This window comes from Lethenteron reissneri, unplaced genomic scaffold (genome assembly GCF_015708825.2).
Source record: "Lethenteron reissneri isolate LAM-NWPU_2019-01 unplaced genomic scaffold, ASM1570882v1 scaffold_156, whole genome shotgun sequence".
In the NCBI taxonomy this organism is placed as follows: domain Eukaryota; kingdom Metazoa; phylum Chordata; class Hyperoartia; order Petromyzontiformes; family Petromyzontidae; genus Lethenteron; species Lethenteron reissneri.
The window spans coordinates 59,730-77,331 of NW_026891289.1; the positions used below are offsets into that span (position 1 = coordinate 59,730).

General features: G+C 46.9%; 1 protein-coding gene across 1 annotated transcript in view; it reads left to right on the forward strand.

Annotated features, from left to right (window-relative positions):
- Positions 1–1,223: 1,223 nt before the first annotated feature.
- LOC133362634 (zinc finger protein 91-like) overlaps positions 1,224–17,602 on the forward strand; it is a 33,292-nt gene continuing 16,913 nt past the window's right edge. Inside the window, exons 1-5 of the mRNA XM_061581553.1 lie at positions 1,224–1,373; positions 3,591–3,663; positions 4,735–6,112; positions 9,823–9,884; positions 14,096–14,606. Coding sequence (XP_061437537.1) covers positions 4,763–6,112; positions 9,823–9,884; positions 14,096–14,606 — 1,923 coding nt within the window. The 5' untranslated portion in view covers positions 1,224–1,373; positions 3,591–3,663; positions 4,735–4,762. The remainder of the gene's footprint in view (positions 1,374–3,590; positions 3,664–4,734; positions 6,113–9,822; positions 9,885–14,095; positions 14,607–17,602) is intronic.

The following is a 17,602-nucleotide window of genomic DNA, read 5'->3' on the forward strand; positions in this document are numbered from 1 at the left end:
GATTGCAACACAAGCAATCGTCATCAGGTAGAAAACAAACAGTAAATCTTCTTGGTTCTTTCGGTAAAGTCACGTAGAAGGGAAATAATAAAATAATAAAAATACAACATAATAAAATACAATTCTCACGACGTTTCCCTGTCCCCAGACGACCTGCTTGTCAGTTTTGATGTGTTTTCCTTATCCACCAAAGTTCCTGTACCTGACACCATCGCAATCATTGAAAACTTGGTTCATCAAGGACTGAATGCTGGGGTACCCCCCCTGGTGAGACACTGCTTAACCAATACATACTCCACCTGGAATGGAACTTTCTACAAACAAACTGAGGGCACCCCAATGGGCTCCCCCCTATCTCCGGTTGTAGCCAACGTCTTCATGGAGAAATTTGAGACTGACGCCGTCCAGACTGCCACTCTACGCCCGACCTTATGGAAGAGGTACGAAGATGACACTTTTGTCATCTGGCCACATGGCCCGCCTGTTCTAGACCAATTCCTCAACCACATCAATTCCATACACCCAGCCATCACACAGTGTACACACAATGTACACACGCACAGTGTACACACACACAGTGTACACACACACAGTGCACACACACACAGTGTGTACACACAGTGTGTACACACAGTGTGTACGTACACACACACAATGTACACGTGTGTACACACTGTCCATGTGTGTGTACACACACACAATGTACACACGCAGTGTACACACACACAGTGTACACACAGTGTGTACAGTGTGTACACACACACAGTGTGTACACACACACAATGTACACGTGTGTACACACTGTCCATGTGTGTGTGTACACACACAATAATGTCAACATTGTTGAGCTGAGCTCACACACCCAAGGGGTCTCTGTTCAAGGGAGGGAGCAATGGAAAATGAATCTTAATCAACTTAAACTCCAACTCCGCTCTGTGACGTCACCGCTCAGCATGACCTCATCGGCGTGAAACGCCAGGGGGAGGTGTACCTTGCTAGTGACGTCATGTCACCAAAGTATTCACCCCAACCCGTCTCAAGGGAGCGTGACGTCACCTCTGCCTGGGTCACTTCCGTTATCTGTTCAAGCACTATCCTTATTTGGGCAAAGCCACGCCCACTGACTGGCGGCTCATTAACATAAATTATTCGTGAAAGACGTCACGAGTTCGTTGTGACCGGTTCGGCACCCACGGCCCATCCCTCCACGAGTGGGCCAGGCTCATTAACATAATTTATGTAAGTTACAGAGCCGCTCATTGTGGGAGGGGAGTGTCTTGTACTCCGCAAGTGACGTCATGTCACCTGCTGCTGCCGCGTGACGTCACGAGGTAACGGAAAGTTGCGGCTCCGCGCGGGAACTGAAATCTGAGGTAAGAAATTATCATCGCGGTTGTGGTGGTTGTTGTTGTGGCTGTTGTTGTGGTTGTTGTGGTTGTTGTTTACCGAGGTAGAGCCTCGCTCTTTCTCTCTCGTAGGGATGTTATTTGAGTAGCAGCGAGCATGGAAGCGATGTGCAGATTGAAACTTTACAACGCGGGGCCTAGTGCCTCCTGCCCTCGGCTGGTCGCGTTCGCTTCAATTCTCTCGCTTAGTTGAGCAATTTCGATTTAAAGCTTCTTTCGTGCCTGCAGTGATTCGTCTGCTTGGTTCTTTCGGTAAAGTCATCACGTAGAATGGAAATAATAAAATAAAATAAAAAATAATACAAATAAAACATAACATTTTATTAGTTTTATATCACGTAGAATGGAAATAATAAAATAGTCTTATTTTTAATATTTGTATTATTTTATTATTTCCATTCTACGTGACTTTACCGAAAGAACCAAGAAGATAGTTTAGCAACCTATGGAAGAACGCGATCAGCCAGGAGATGCGTTAGTTGTGTTAACTCGAGATTTGAAGCTTTCGTGACTGCAGTGATTCATACTCTTAGGTTTGTTCGGTAAAGTCACCGTGTAGGTGAAAAATGAAATTAAAATTAATAAAAGTAACAATAGAAATAAAATATAAAATAATAAATCACGACGTTTCGGAGGCAACACAAGTCATCAGGTGGGACCGTCACAGCCAGATTTGCTGCATCAAGTGAGGCGTGATTTTATTATTATTTTATTTCTATTTTTACTATTATAATTTTAATTTAATTTTCTACCTACATGGTGACTTTATCGAAACAACCTAAGAGTACGTTAGTTGGTGTGTTGACCGACTCTGTGTTGCATTACATTTCAAATATTAAGTTTGTTTGATTAAGTGTCTCTCTCTGTGTGCAGTCACCAAAGCTCCAAATCTCTCATTGACACAAGGCCGTAATTATAATGTTATAATAAATATAGTATATATTAATTAGAATGTTATAATAAGTATAATATGTTATAATAATTATAACATGTTATAATAATCATGATATGTTATAATTATAATAATCAAATATGCCCCTCCAATATATTTCTGTAAAATATTTGTAAATAATAATTGCGATGCTCTGTTAATAAAAAGAACCATTTGCTAAACCTTGGCCACGAAATCTGGAGTTGTCTTCATATAACAATGCATAGATTTCTGTTTATATGATTGCGTTGTACTTTATGAATCCCTAATCTCTGCCATTACATACTATGAAACAAGAAAAGGTTAAAAAGAAAAAACAGCAATGTAATACAATACACTTTTAGACATTATTGTATAAAAGAAAAAAAATTCCATCCCATGTGTTAGTGAACTTTTACAAATATTTTAGGGAGGAAATGGCAGGAAATGAGTTTTCAAATTTAGATATTTTTCTGGGGGGGGACCCCAGACTCCCTGCAAGATTTGGTCCCCCCCAATGTTCTCTGTGTGTCTCTGTGTGTGTGTGTGTCTCTCTCTGTGTCTGTCATGTCTCTGTGTGTCTCTCTCTGTGTCTGTGTCATCTCTCTGTGTGTCTCTGTGTGTGTGTCTCTCTGTGTCTCTGTGTCATCTCTCTCTGTGTGTCTATGTGTGTATCTCTCTCTCTCTGTGTCTTTCTGTCATCTCTCTCTGCTTATGTGTCTGTCTATGTGTCTCTGTGTCTCCGTGTCTGTGTTTTGTCTTTCTCAAATTGAGAAATCTTTGGAAGAACGTAATCAACCTGTTGGGGTGTTGACTTATGTTAGCCGACTCTCTGTGTTGTATTGCATTACATTTCTAAGTTTACTAGATTTTTTTCTCTTTCATTTGTACCTGATGATGATTGCTTGTGTTGTAATTGAAACGTCGTTTGCTATTTGCACACAGCGTTGGTGTACGGTGCTTTTTGTGGAATATTTTGCTGTTTTTCCCTGGATTTTATGTTTGCACAGTCACATAGTCACTTTAAGATGTTTTCTCGTTCATGTTTTTGTTTGTTGCGGTTGCATCCGATTCAAGAGCCGAATGGCTCACGGGGCTATACCAAATAAATGAAACTGAAACTATAATTTTATTTATTTATTTTATTCTACGTGACTTTACCGAAAGAACCAAAGAGTATCTTGCTTAAGTTTTAATTTCTCTTCACCTGGCTCGCTACTTTGTAACTTTGTTTTATTTGAAATATTCACACTTTTTTTTTCATTTTTTACCAGGCCACGCCCGCTTGAGCTGCTGTACCGCTCTTGTTTTCAGAAGCGACCTGCTCACAACAACAACAACAACAAGGTGAGGCTTGTCAACAGCGTGGTGGTGTTCACTCTAGATGCGTGGCGGTGTTCACTCTGAACGCGTGGCGGTGTTCACTCTGGACGCGTGGCGGTGTTCACTCTGGACGCGTGGCGGTGTTCACTCTGGACGCGTGGCGGTGTTCACTCTGGACGCGTGGCGGTGTTCACTCTGGACGCGTGGCGGTGTTCGCTCTCTGCATGTGGAGTGGGGACAATCGGGGGATCCGGAGGGAAATCCACGTGACCACGGGAAGAGAGAAAGACACACAAACTAAATATACAGCAGGCGTCAGGGTTGGGATGAATCCACGACTTCCTGTATGCCAGGAGAGGTAGTTAACATCTCACCACGGGGAGCGAGAGAGACACGCAGCCTCAGGGGTGTTGATTAATCCTCATTGAATTACTTTGTGGAGTCAGGAAGCATTAATAGTGAGCAAATGAAGGTGGTTAGGCATGGGTCTGGACACACCTCTTAACCATGCCAGTGTGTGACAGTGTAAAGTTTGTGTTGGCAGTTAAGTCTATTAACTCTATTGAACACGGAGGTTATATCACAACAATAGTTTTTGTTTTCCTCTGGAACTTTATAAGAATGGAAACAGTCAAGAAGTTAACACAGCACACACATGCAGCTGAAGTCAGATCTGTTCATTCCAGCGTGCAAGGACATCGTGAGCCTGGCTGGCTTCACACCTCTAAGTTGCGATTGAACATTAATTTATGCATTTTTGCATAACACAAATAGTATTATTTTCAACACCTTTTGCTATGTCAGCTAAATTTAGCTTTCATAAATATTGCTTTTGTAGCTAGACAGCCTAAAATTGCGTGCTCGGAGTTTTGGGTTAACATTCATTTTGAAGATACGAGGGCTTCCAGGTATGTTTATGACCATTCACCCTCTCATTGTGTGCCAGAACAGCCCGTGTGATGAATTTGGGAAACTTTTTCACTATATCATGAATATATGAATAAGTGTCGACTTATAAGTCATGTGTTACTGTGTAAATATGCATTCCTCTGTGCATCGATACTGACGTGGATGTAACTTTTTTTCTGTCTGCAGCTGTCGCTTCCTCTGCAAAATTGGTCTGATGGAGCAAAGGCACTCGGCGCGGCTCGGTGCAAAAAGGCAACAATGCGACCGGTGTGCATACAGCACGGATCATCCTGGACATTTGACAAGGCACCAGAAAACTCACACAGGAGAGAAACCCTTCAAGTGCAGTGTGTGTGGGAAGGCGTTTTCAGATTCATCTACTCGTGTAAAACACCAGAGAATGCACACGGGAGATAAACCCTTCAAGTGCAGTGTGTGTGGGAAGGCGTTTGCACAGTCATCTACTCTTATAGCACACCAGAGAACACACACGGGAGATACACCCTTCAATTGCAGTGTGTGTGGGAAGGCGTTTGCATTTTCATCTACTCTTATAATACACCAGAGAACTCACACAGGAGAGAAACCCTTCAAGTGCAGTGTGTGTGGGAAGGCGTTTGCACATTCATCTGGTCTTGTAGCACACCAGAGAAGACACACGGGAGAGAAACCCTTCAAGTGCAGTGTGTGTGGGAAGGCGTTTTCAGATGTATCTGCTCTTATAACACACCAGAGAAGACACACGGGAGAGAAACCCTTCAAGTGCAGTGTGTGTGGGAAGGCGTTTTCAGATTTATCTGCTCTTATAACACACCAGAGAACACACACCGGAGAGAAACCCTTCAGGTGCACTCTGTGCGGGACGGCATTTGCACGTAAACAAACTCTTCAAGTACACCAGAGAACACACACGGGAGAAAAACCCTTCAAGTGCAGTGTGTGTGGGAAGGCGTTTTCAAAGTCATCTGCTTTTGAAAGACACCAGAGAACACACACGGGAGAGAAACCCTTCAAGTGCAGTGTGTGTGGGAAGGCATTTTTATTTTCATCTCATCTTGAAATACATCAGAGAACACACACGGGAGAGAAACCCTTCAGGTGCAGTGTGTGTGGGAAGGCGTTTGCACAGTCATCAAATCTTCAAAGACACCAGAAAACACACAAGCATCAGAAGATCCACAAGGAGTGGAGTCTGAAATCAGCTTGCGAAAGTCAAAGTGCCGCAATGAGCCCATCCCTCATCAAACAAGAACCGGAAGACAATTCCAGCTTGGACGCTTTGAAAGGTATCGAGGTGAAACGTAAAGAAGTGAAGGTGAAGAGTGAAGAAGTGATGATGAAGAGTGAAGAAGTGATGGTGAAGAGCGAAGAAGTGAAGGTAAAATGTGAAGATGAAGATTCAACTCCCAAATCGGACCTTCACATCGATGGAGGCAACGTGAAGCAGGAGGAGAATTCTGACTGTGAGGCAGAGCGAGGCAACTCCCAGCAGTTTGTGGAAGTGGAGGTGTGGGTGGACTTCCTCCGAGACAATACAAAGTCAAATGGAGACCCGGTAGATGTGTAAGCCAGTGACGATGTCGCTCCAATAGACGCACCTTTGTGACAGGCTTTTAATGACAAGAATGAAGTTGAACACTCAATTCCTAGGTTCAACCTGCAGAGTAAGAGCGGCCAGTCTGTGTGGACCTGTGTGTTGGGTAGATCTCTAACCAGGAGCGAGAGCCAATAAGCTCCCAAGCATTCGCTATGTTATCAATTGCATTTATATGGTGCTTGCTTAATCGCCCCGGCAACTCGGAGTTCTATATCGTTTCTCGTCTCAAACACTCGAAGAGCATCTCCAGGTAGCAGCTGCCCCTATGTGGCACAAGGTGGTGGCCGTGCACCGGCCTGCATGTGGACAAGAGCCTGTCAGTAGGGGGCGATGGTTGATGTGGCATCTCAGTTGTGGAGTTTGTCGGTAATGTTTCGAATTTCATCAATTTTGACCCAGACGCCAGCATGCAATGGCCTACTCGTTTTGAATGGTGCATTAGTATGTTGTACATACACTGTTAAGCAGACGGTGCGTATATTTTTAATTAGCTTCTTGTTAATAGGATGTAACGTAATGCAGTATATTTCAGTGCAGTAATTCAATTTTGTTAATATGTCTGTCAATAATTTAGAATGAATACTTGTATGATGGTGTGCGTACATGTACCATTTTGTCTATAAGGGTCAAACATTGAATAAGTGATGTTAGGACAAAGTGTGTGTTTTGCAAGTAACCTGTACAGATCATTCAGGTGAGACTCGTAGTTCTTGTGATACAGGTCAAAGGGTACTTTTGTGTTTTCAGGAAGCGTCTGCCTTTGGAGCAACTCATTGTCTTTGAAATAGGGAGCACACTCGGATCATTCATCAGTTACAAGGCATACCACTCAAAAGTTACACGTAGAGGAGATACATTCTCAACAACACGAATTATAATTTTGTATTACGTGTTGACGTAGATTTTGTCGAATTAGGACGAGAAATGGTCCTTGCCGATTAACGTCTGGATGTTGACAACCATGGGGTTGAAGTAAGCCTGACCGCCTGCAGTGCCCCTCACAACCATTTACGGCCTTAGGCCAGGAAAGTCACGAAAAAAATTGTCCATGAACGACGCATCCACGCAAGCACCCGATGCTCCGTTTTGAAGTTTTAAAATGAAACAACTTTAAATTGTATATTGTTTTGAATTGTGTTTCTACAATAAAAGCTTACATCATTTTACATCTGGAAGACTTGATTGAAAACGACATTTCGTGTGAATTTTCTCTAGTCGTTAAGTAGATGGCCTTACCGGGGTTCGGTTCGATGTGGACTTTCTCCTGGTTGGGATCGCGGGGTGGAGATAAGGCGACACAGAGCTGGCCGCGCCAGAAGTCCGCCGTCTGCAGATCGATTCCAACGCGATTGAAAGTCTGTCCCTGCTCCTCCGTCGTTCATGCAGGGGGCGCGTAGGTTTGCAGCGCCTCCTGCATGAAAACTAAGTGCAGGGTTCATCACAGATGAAGTTGTGTGCTTATATAAGAGTACTCGCAGGAAATACCCGGCGTGAAATTTCCCACCTTTTATCGTAATATATAGGATACTAAGGCTAAGCACACCCGAGGATTGCACTTTTGTTGAAAAATGAAGTTGCAAATATTTGTCCATTATTGGCCAAAAACGGCATAGGTTAGTATGCCGATTTTATATATTGGGACGTGCACATTTCATCATAAAATGTTCCACTTTTAATCTAATAGCATACTAAGGGTAAATACAATTGATGAATGAACTTTTTTTTGAAAAAGAAAGCTATACAAATTTTGCTTATTTTGGTTAAAACCGGCATAAGTATGCCGATTTTATTTTTGGGGCGTGAAAATTTAATCGTGAAATTTCCCACTTTTAAAGTAATATAGAGCATACGAATGCTTAACAAAATGGAGGAATTCACTTTTTCTTGGAAAATCTAGCTATGAAAATTGAGAAAATTTTGGCCAAGAATGGCATTGGTAAAGTATGCCGATTTGATGTTTTTACTTCAAATTTCATGGTGAAATTTCTCACTTTTAATGTAATATATAGACTACTCAGGCTAAACACAACCGAGGAATGCACTTTTTGTTAAAAAATACAGCTGTAAAAATTCGTTCAATTTTAGCCAAAAACGGCAGAGGTTCGTATGGCGATTTCCTGTTTGGGACGTGAACATTTCATCGTGAAATGTTCCACTTTTAATCTAACACATGGCATACTAAGGCTAAATACAATAGAGGAATTAACTTTCGTCCTAAAATAAAGCTGTGAACGTTGGGCTTATTGAGCCTAAAAACGGCACAGTATGCCGATTAACTTTTTTATATACGAAAATTTCATGCATGAAATTCCCCACTTTTTAACGTAATATATGGGCTACTCAGGCTAAACACAACCAAGGAATGCACTTTTCGTTGCAAAAAAAGCTAAAAAAAAATTGCATCAATTTTGCCAAAAAACGGCCTAGGTTAGTATGGCGATTATCCTTTTATGGACGTGAAAATGTCATCGTGAAATGTCGCCAGCGGTGTGCTGGAGAGCCAAGCCGCGACATCTACAAAGTGCTGCTCATAGCGAGTAGCAGCACCGGTGGAGGTCGTCACGGCACACACAGAGGGGGTGGGTGGCCAGCACCACGCCCGGCCGCCTTTGTCTCCCCAGTGCTGGCGATGTTGACACACCGCACCGGGGACTCGTTTGAGGCCGTTTCGACACTGCCGCTCCCTTTCTGTCAACAAACTTGAACTCTGACCCCGCTCTCTGACGTCACCGCTCAGCGTGACCTCATTGGCGTCAAACGCCAGGGGGAGGTGTACCCCGCAAGTGACGTCATGTCACCTGCTGCCGCGTGACGTCACGAGGGACCAGGAAGTTGCCGCTCCGCCCGTGAACTGCAATCCGAGGTGAGAAATTATCATCGCGGTTGTTGTGGTTGTTGTGGTTGTGGTGGTTGTGGTGGTGGTTGTGGTGGTGGTGGTTGTGGTGGTGGTTGTGGTGGTGGTTGTGGTGGTAGTTGTGGTGGTAGTGATGGGGGTGGTGGTGGTTGTGGTGGTTGTGGTGGTGGTTGCGGTTGTGGTGGTTGCAGTTGTGGTGGTAGTTGTTGTGGTGGTGGTAGTTGTTGTGGTGGTGGTAGTTGTTGTGGTAGTGGTAGTAGTTGTGGTGGTGGTGGTAGTTGTGGTGGTGGTAGTTGTTGTGGTGGTGGTAGTTGTTGTGGTGGTGGTGGTAGTTGTGGTGGTGGTAGTTGTTGTGGTGGTGGTAGTTGTTGTGGTGGTGGTGGTAGTTGTGGTGGTGGTAGTTGTTGTGGTGGTGGTAGTTGTTGTGGTGGTAGTTGTTGTGGTGGTGGTGGTAGTTGTTGTGGTGGGGGTGGTGGTGGTAGTTGTGGTGGTGGTGGTTGTGGTGGTGGTAGTTGTGGTGGTTGTGGTATTTGTGGTGGTGGTGCGTGTTGTGTTGGTTGTGGTTGTGGTGGTTGTTGTTGTGTACAGAGGTAGAGCCTCGCTCTCTCTCTCTCATAGGGATGTCAATTGAGTAGCAGCGAGCATGGAAGCGATGTCCACGTTGGAACTTTACAACGCGGGGCCTTGCCTCCTGCCCTCGCCTGGTCGCATTCGCTTCAATTCTCTCGCTTAGTTTAATTTGTCTTGACCCAGATCGCCACTTTGTACCTTTGTTTAAATATTCTATACTAACACTGTTTTTTTTTTCATTTTACCAGGCCAAGCCCGCTTGAGCTGCTGTACCGCTCTTGTTTTCAGAAGCGACCTGCCCACAACAACAACAAGGTGAGGCACGTCAACAGCGTGGCGGTGTTCACTCTAGACACGTGGCGGTGTTCACTCTGGACACGTGGCGGTGTTCACTCTAGACACGTGGCGGTGTTCACTCTGGACACGTGGCGGTGTTCACTCTAGACACGTGGCGGTGTTCACTCTAGACACGTGGCGGTGTTCACTCTAGACACGTGGCGGTGTTCACTCTAGACACGTGGCGGTGTTCACTCTAGACACGTGGCGGTGTTCACTCTAGACACGTGGTGGTGTTCACTCTGGACACGTGGCGGTGTTCACTCTAGACGCGTGGCGGTGTTCACTCTAGACACGTGGCGGTGTTCACTCTGGACACGTGGTGGTGTTCACTCTAGACACGTGGTGGTGTTCACTCTAGACACGTGGTGGTGTTCACTCTAGACACGTGGCGGTGTTCACTCTGGACGCGTGGTGGTGTTCACTCTAGACACGTGGTGGTGTTCACTCTAGACACGTGGTGGTGTTCACTCTAGACACGTGGCGGTGTTCACTCTGGACGCGTGGCGGTGTTCACTCTAGACGCGTGGCGGTGTTCACTCTAGACGCGTGGTGGTGTTCACTCTAGACGCGTGGCGGTTTTCACTCTAGACACGTGGTGGTGTTCACTCTGGACGCGTGGAGGTGTTCACTCTGGACGCGTGGCGGTGTTCACTCTAGACACGTGGCGGTGTTCACCCTAGACGTGTGGTGGTGTTCACTCTAGACACGTGGTGGTGTTCACTCTGGACGCGTGGCGGTGTTCACTCTAGACGCGTGGCAGTGTTCACTCTGGACGCGTGGTGGTGTTCACTCTAGACGCGTGGCAGTGTTCACTCTAGACATGTGGTGGTGTTCACTCTAGACGCATGGCGGTGTTCACTCTAGACACGTGGTGGTGTTCACTCTAGACATGTGGTGGTGTTCACTCTAGACACGTGGCGGTGTTCGCTCTAGACACGTGGCGGGATTCACTCTAGACGCGTGGTGGTGTTCACTCTAGACACGTGGCGGTGTTCACTATAGACATGTGGTGGTGTTCACTCTAGACACGTGGCGGTGTTCGCTCTAGACACGTGGCGGTGTTCACTCTAGACGCGTGGTGGTGTTCACTCTAGACACGTGGCGGTGTTCACTCTAGACACGTGGTGGTGTTCACTCTAGACGCGTGGTGGTGTTCACTCTAGACGCGTGGAGGTGTTCACTCTAGACGCGTGGCAGTGTTCACTCTAGACGCGTGGTGGTGTTCACTCTAGACGCGTGGCGGTGTTCACTCTAGACGCGTGGTGGTGGTCACTCTAGACACGTGGTGGTGTTCACTCTAGACGCTTGGCGGTGTTCACTCTAGACACGTGGTGGTGTTCACTCTAGACGCGTGGTGGTGTTCACTCTGGACGCGTGGCAGTGTTCACTCTAGACGCGTGGTGGTGTTCACTCTAGACGCTTGGCGGTGTTCACTCTAGACGCGTGGTGGTGTTCACTCTAGACGCGTGGTGGTGTTCACTCTAGACACGTGGTGGTGTTCACTCTAGACGCTTGGCGGTGTTCACTCTAGACGCGTGGTGGTGTTCACTCTGGACGCGTGGCAGTGTTCACTCTAGACGCGTGGTGGTGTTCACTCTAGACGCTTGGCGGTGTTCACTCTAGACGCGTGGTGGTGTTCACTCTAGACGCGTGGTGGTGTTCACTCTAGACACGTGGTGGTGTTCACTCTAGACACGTGGTGGTGTTCACTCTAGACGCGTGGTGGTGTTCACTCTAGACGCGTGGTGGTGTTCACTCTGGACGCGTGGCAGTGTTCACTCTAGACGCGTGGTGGTGTTCACTCTAGACGCTTGGCGGTGTTCACTCTAGACGCGTGGTGGTGTTCACTCTAGACGCTTGGCGGTGTTCACTCTAGACGCGTGGTGGTGTTCACTCTAGATGTGTGGCGGTGTTCACTCTAGACACGTGGTGGTGTTCACTCTAGACGCGTGGTGGTGTACACTTTAGACACGTAGCGGTGTTCACTCTAGACACGTGGCGGTGTTCACTCTAGACGCGTGGCGGTGTTCACTCTGGACGTGTGGCGGTGTTCACTCTAGACGCGTGGTGGTGTTCACTCTAGACACCTGGTGGTGTTCACTCTGGACGTGTGGCGGTGTTCACTCTAGACGCGTGGCGGTGTTCACTCTGGACGTGTGGCGGTGTTCACTCTAGACGCGTGGTGGTGTTCACTCTAGACACCTGGTGGTGTTCACTCTGGACGTGTGGCGGTGTTCACTCTAGACGCGTGGCGGTGTTCACTCTGGACATGTGGCGGTGTTCACTCTAGACGCGTGGTGGTGTTCACTCTAGACACCTGGTGGTGTTCACTCTGGACGTGTGGCGGTGTTCACTCTAGACGCGTGGCGGTGTTCACTCTGGACGCGTGGCGGTGTTCACTCTCTACATGTGGAGGGGAAACCCGGGGATCGGGAAGGAAATCCACGCGACCACGGGGAGAGAGAGAGAGACACGTAAACTACAAATATACAGCAGGCGTCAGGGTCGGGATGGAACCCACGACTTCCTGTATGCCAGGAGAGGTAGTTAACATCTCACCACAGAGAGACACGCAGCCTCGGCTGTGTTGGTTGATCCTCAATGAATTACTTGGTGGAGTGAGGAAGCATTAATACTGAGCAGGTGAAGGTGGCCAGGCGTGGGTCTGGACACACCACCACCTGTGAACCATGCCAGTGTGTGACAGTGGTGGAGCCAGTGGGGGTGGGGTGGCACGTGCCCCCCCAACGATCCGATAGAAATCCGTAATTTCGATAGGATCATTGGGGTTTATTAGTAACTAGCTTCACTACCCGGCTTTGCCCGGGACTTGGATACTTGTCTTGGATTAATTTAATATTCTCTCATAATTCACTGAAAAACCCTGAAAAAATTGATGCTTGCAAGAAGGAAGCCGAAACACTTCAATTTACCTAAATCGGATGTTTTCAATCGAGGAAATTCAACCTGAACCCACTGCTACGTCAGGTCGATTTTTGCCACTCGGGAAGGGAATGACATGGCGTTCGCTTAGAAATCCCAGCAGCATAATCTGTGAATATTTCATTTCGCCAGAGCTCAGCGTTGGAGACTTTTTGCTGCTTCACACAAACAAACAGGTGTAAGTTCTGCTTTATATTTAAGATGGCAGTTGTACCCGTTCTTCACACGGATTTGTATTGAAACTCCGAGAAGCCAATGACTTAATCGGCCAGGAGCGAAGCGCCACCTAAAATCTCCCGGCACGCTGTGAACAGCTGTAGAAGTACGGCGCGCGAAGAGCCATGTGGTAGGGGGGTAAGCATTGCAGAGCGCTTAGCTCAGGTGTGATGCGGGTTGATTCCACATACATCATGGTCATTTCCCCCCCCCCCCCCCCCCCAAAATACAAAAGTCTATTTTTCTCTCCTGAAGGCATCAACACGTTCAGCGAGCGCGATGATGATCACACGCGTCGAATGAAAAGCAAGGGACAAGTCTTTTCTTACTAACAACTCCTTTCTTACTAACAACTCCTTTCTTACTAACAACTCCTGTAATTTTTCATTGCTGGAGGGGTTTCCCCCCCTACCTGAAAATCCTGGCTCCACCTCTGAGTGTGTGTGACATTGTCAAGTTTGTATTTGCAGTAAAGTCTATTAACTCTGTTGAGCACAGAGGTTATATCAAAACAGTAGTTTATTTAAGTTTTCCTCTGGAAGTCTTTGTAAGAATGGAGTCAGGAAGTGATCACAGCACACACGTGCAGCAGCTGAAGTCGGAACTGCTCATCCCAGCAATCAAGGACATCTGTGCCTGGCTTCACACCTCTAAATTGCGATTGAACATTAATTTATGCATTTGTGCATGACACAAATAGTATTATTTGCAACACCCTTTGCTATGTCAGCTGAATTTAGCTTTCATAAACATTTATTTAGAAGCCAGACAGCTGAAATTGTGTGCTGAGTTTTGGGTTAACGTTCATTTTGAAGATACGAGGGCTTCCAGGCACGGTTATAACCATTTGCCCTCTCATTGTGTGCCTTAACAGCCCATGTGATGAATTTGGGACACTTTTTTACTATATCATAAATATATGAATAACTATAGACGTGTAAGTCACGTGTGACTGTGTATATATGCATTCCTCTGTGCCTCGATACTGACGTGTAGATGGTGTGGATATTCTTTGTTTCTGTCTGCAGCTGTCGCTGCCTCTGCAGAATTGGTCTGATGGAGCAAAGGCACTCTGCGCAGCTCGGTGCAATAAGGCATCAATGCGACCGGTGTGCATACAGCACGGATGGTCCTGCACATTTGACACGGCACCAGAGAACTCACACAGGAGAGAAACCCTTCAAGTGCAGTGTGTGTGGGAAGGCGTTTTCAGATTTATCTACTCTTGTAAAACACGAGAGAACACACACGGGAGAGAAACCCTTCAAGTGCAGTGTGTGTGGCAAGGCATTTTCACAGTCATCTACTCTTGTAGCACACCAGAGAACACACACGGGAGAGAAACCCTTCAAGTGCAGTGTGTGTGGGAAGGCGTTTGCATGTTCATCTACTCTTGGAGCACACCAGAGAACACACACGGGAGAGAAACCCTTCAAGTGCAGTGTGTGTGGGAAGGCGTTTGCACGTTCAGCTCATCTTGTAACACACAAGAGAACACACACGGGAGAAAAACCCTTCAAGTGCAGTTTGTGTGGGAAGGCGTTTGCACTTTCACCAAATCTTCAAAGACACCAGAGATCACACAAGCATCAGAAGATCCACAAGGAGTGGAGTCTGAAATCAGCTTATGAAAGTCAAAGTGCCTCAATGAGCCTATCCCTCATCAAACAAGAACCGGAAGAAAATCCCAGCTTGGACACTTTCAAAGAAATCAAGGTGAAATATGAAGAGGTGAAGGTGGAATGTGAAGAAGAAGATTCAATTCCACATCGATGGAGACAACGTGAAGCAGGAGGAGAATTCTGACTGAGGCAGAGCGAGGCAACTCCCAGCAGTTTGGAAGTGGAGGTGTGGGTGGACTTCCTCCGAGACAATACAAAGTCAAATGGAGACCCGGGAGATCCGTAAGCCTTAGACCAGTGGTTCTTAACCTGGGTTCGATCGAACCCCAGGGGTTCGGTGAGTCAGTCTCAGGGGTTCGGCGGAGGTTAAGACACACACCTGACTCGTATGATTGTGCACCAGTAAAACAGACGGTGCGTTTTTTTTAAAATTAGCTTCTTGTTAATGCGATGTAACCTAATGCAGTATATTTCAGTGCAGTCATTCAATTTTGTTAATATGCCTGTCACTAATTTAGAATGAATACTTGTCTGATGGTGTGCGTATATGTAACCTTTTGTCTATAAGGGTCAAACATTGAATAAGTCATGTTAGGACACAGTGTGTGTTTTGCAAGTAACCTGTACAGATCACTCAGGTGAGACTCATTGTTCTTGTGATACAGGTCAAAGGGTATTTTTGTGTTTTCAGGAAGCATTTCCCTCTGGAGCAACTCATTGTCTTTGAAATAGGGAGCACACTCGGATCATTCATCTATTACAAGGCAAACCACTCAAAAGTTACACGTAGAGGAGATACATTCTCTACAACACGAATTATAATTTTGTATTATGTGAGACACATTCTGACCAGCCCCCCCGCCCACGTGACCAGCCCCCCCCGCCCACGTGACCAGCCCCCCCGCCCACGTGACCAGCCCCCCGCCCACACGATGACGTCACCACGGAGGGAGGTGCCCCAACCAACCCGAGCGCGATGACGTCACCACGCAGGGAGGCGCCCCAACCCGAGCGCGATGACGTCACCACACGGGGAGGCGCCCCAACCAACCCGAGCGCGATGACGTCACCACGCAGGGAGGCACCCGAGCGCGATGACGTCACCAAACGGGGAGGTGCCCCAACCAACCCGAGCGCAATGACGTCACCACGCACGGGGGCGCCCGCCACCCCGACCGCGATGACGTCACCACGCACGGGGGCGCCCACCAACCCGAGCGCGATGACGTCACCACGCACGGGGGCTCCCACTAACCCGAGCGCGATGACGTCACCACGCAGGGAGGCGCCCCAACCAACCCGAGCGCGATGACGTCACCACGCACGGTGGCACCCACCAACCCGAGCGCGATGACGTCACCACGCAGGGAGGCGCTCCAACCATTTTTTTTTAAAATCCGTGAATAAAGAATTGCAGCGCAAATTGTCCGCAGAGTTTCGGTTTGTTTTTAACCGTCGCTTGACGTGCTACGTGTGCCCTCTGGTGGACAAGTATTCAATGCGTGGTGACGTCTGCTATGTGGTGGACATGTGCAGTGTAGGCCAACACAGCACGCCAGCAGTTGCCGCTGTCAGGCGTCACCCCCGAGTTGTGAGTCGCTGCTGCTGCTGCTGCTGCGGCGGCGTTCTGGCGTTTGTCCCAAGCGGGTTCCTGCAATGAAGCCGTGAAGACACCGACAGTTCCACTGCTGCAATTAGCGCGCTGAGGCGCTGCAGTTGCACTCTGTGTCCACACGGTGGCGCTACAGCAACCATGTTAAATGTCGATTTAAAGCTTCTTTCGTGACTGCAGCAGGGATTCATCTTCTTGGTTCTTTCAGTAAAGTCACGTAGAAGGGAAGTAATAAAATAATATAAATAAAACATAATAAACGTCGTGAGAATTATTTTATTATGTTTTATTTTTATTATTTTATTACTTCCCTTCTACGTGACTTTACCGAAAGAACCAAGAAGAAGCAACCATGTTGGTCAAGGCATTTCAGCGAATTTTCATTTTGCTTTTTGGTTCTTTCGGTAAAGTAACGTAGAAAGGAAATAAATTAAATAATAGAATAGGACGTTTCGATTGCAACACTAGCAATCGTCATCAGGTAGAAAACAAACAGTAAATCTTCTTGGTTCTTTCGGTAAAGTCACGTAGAAGGGAAATAATAAAATAATAAAAATTAAACATTATAAAATACAATTCTCACGACGTTTCCCTGTCCCCAGACGACCTGCTTGTCAGTTTTGATGTGTTTTCCTTATCCACCAAAGTTCCTGTACCTGACACCATCGCAATCATTGAAGACTTGGTTCATCAAGGACTGAATGCTGGGGTACCCCCCCTGGTGAGACACTGCTTAACCAATACATACTTCACCTGGAATGGAACTTTCTACAAACAAACTGAGGGCACCCCAATGGGCTCCCCCCTATCTCCGGTTGTAGCCAACGTCTTCATGGAGAAATTTGAGACTGACGCCGTCCAGACTGCCACTCTACGCCCGACCTTATGGAAGAGGTACGTAGATGACATTTTTGTCATCTGGCCACATGGCCCGCCTGCTCTAGAACAATTCCTCAACCACATCAATTCCATACACCCAGCCATCACACAGTGTACACACAATGTACACACGCACAGTGTACACACACAGTGTACACACACACAGTGTACACACACAGCGTACACACACAGTGTACACACAATGCACACACAGTGTACACACACAGAGTACACACACACAGTATACACACACAGTGTACACACACACAGTGTACACACACAATGTACACACACACAGTGTACACACACACAGAGTACACACAATGTACACACACAGAGTACACACACACAGAGTACACACACACAGAGTACACACACACAGAGTACACACAATGTACACACACAGTGTACACACGCAGTGT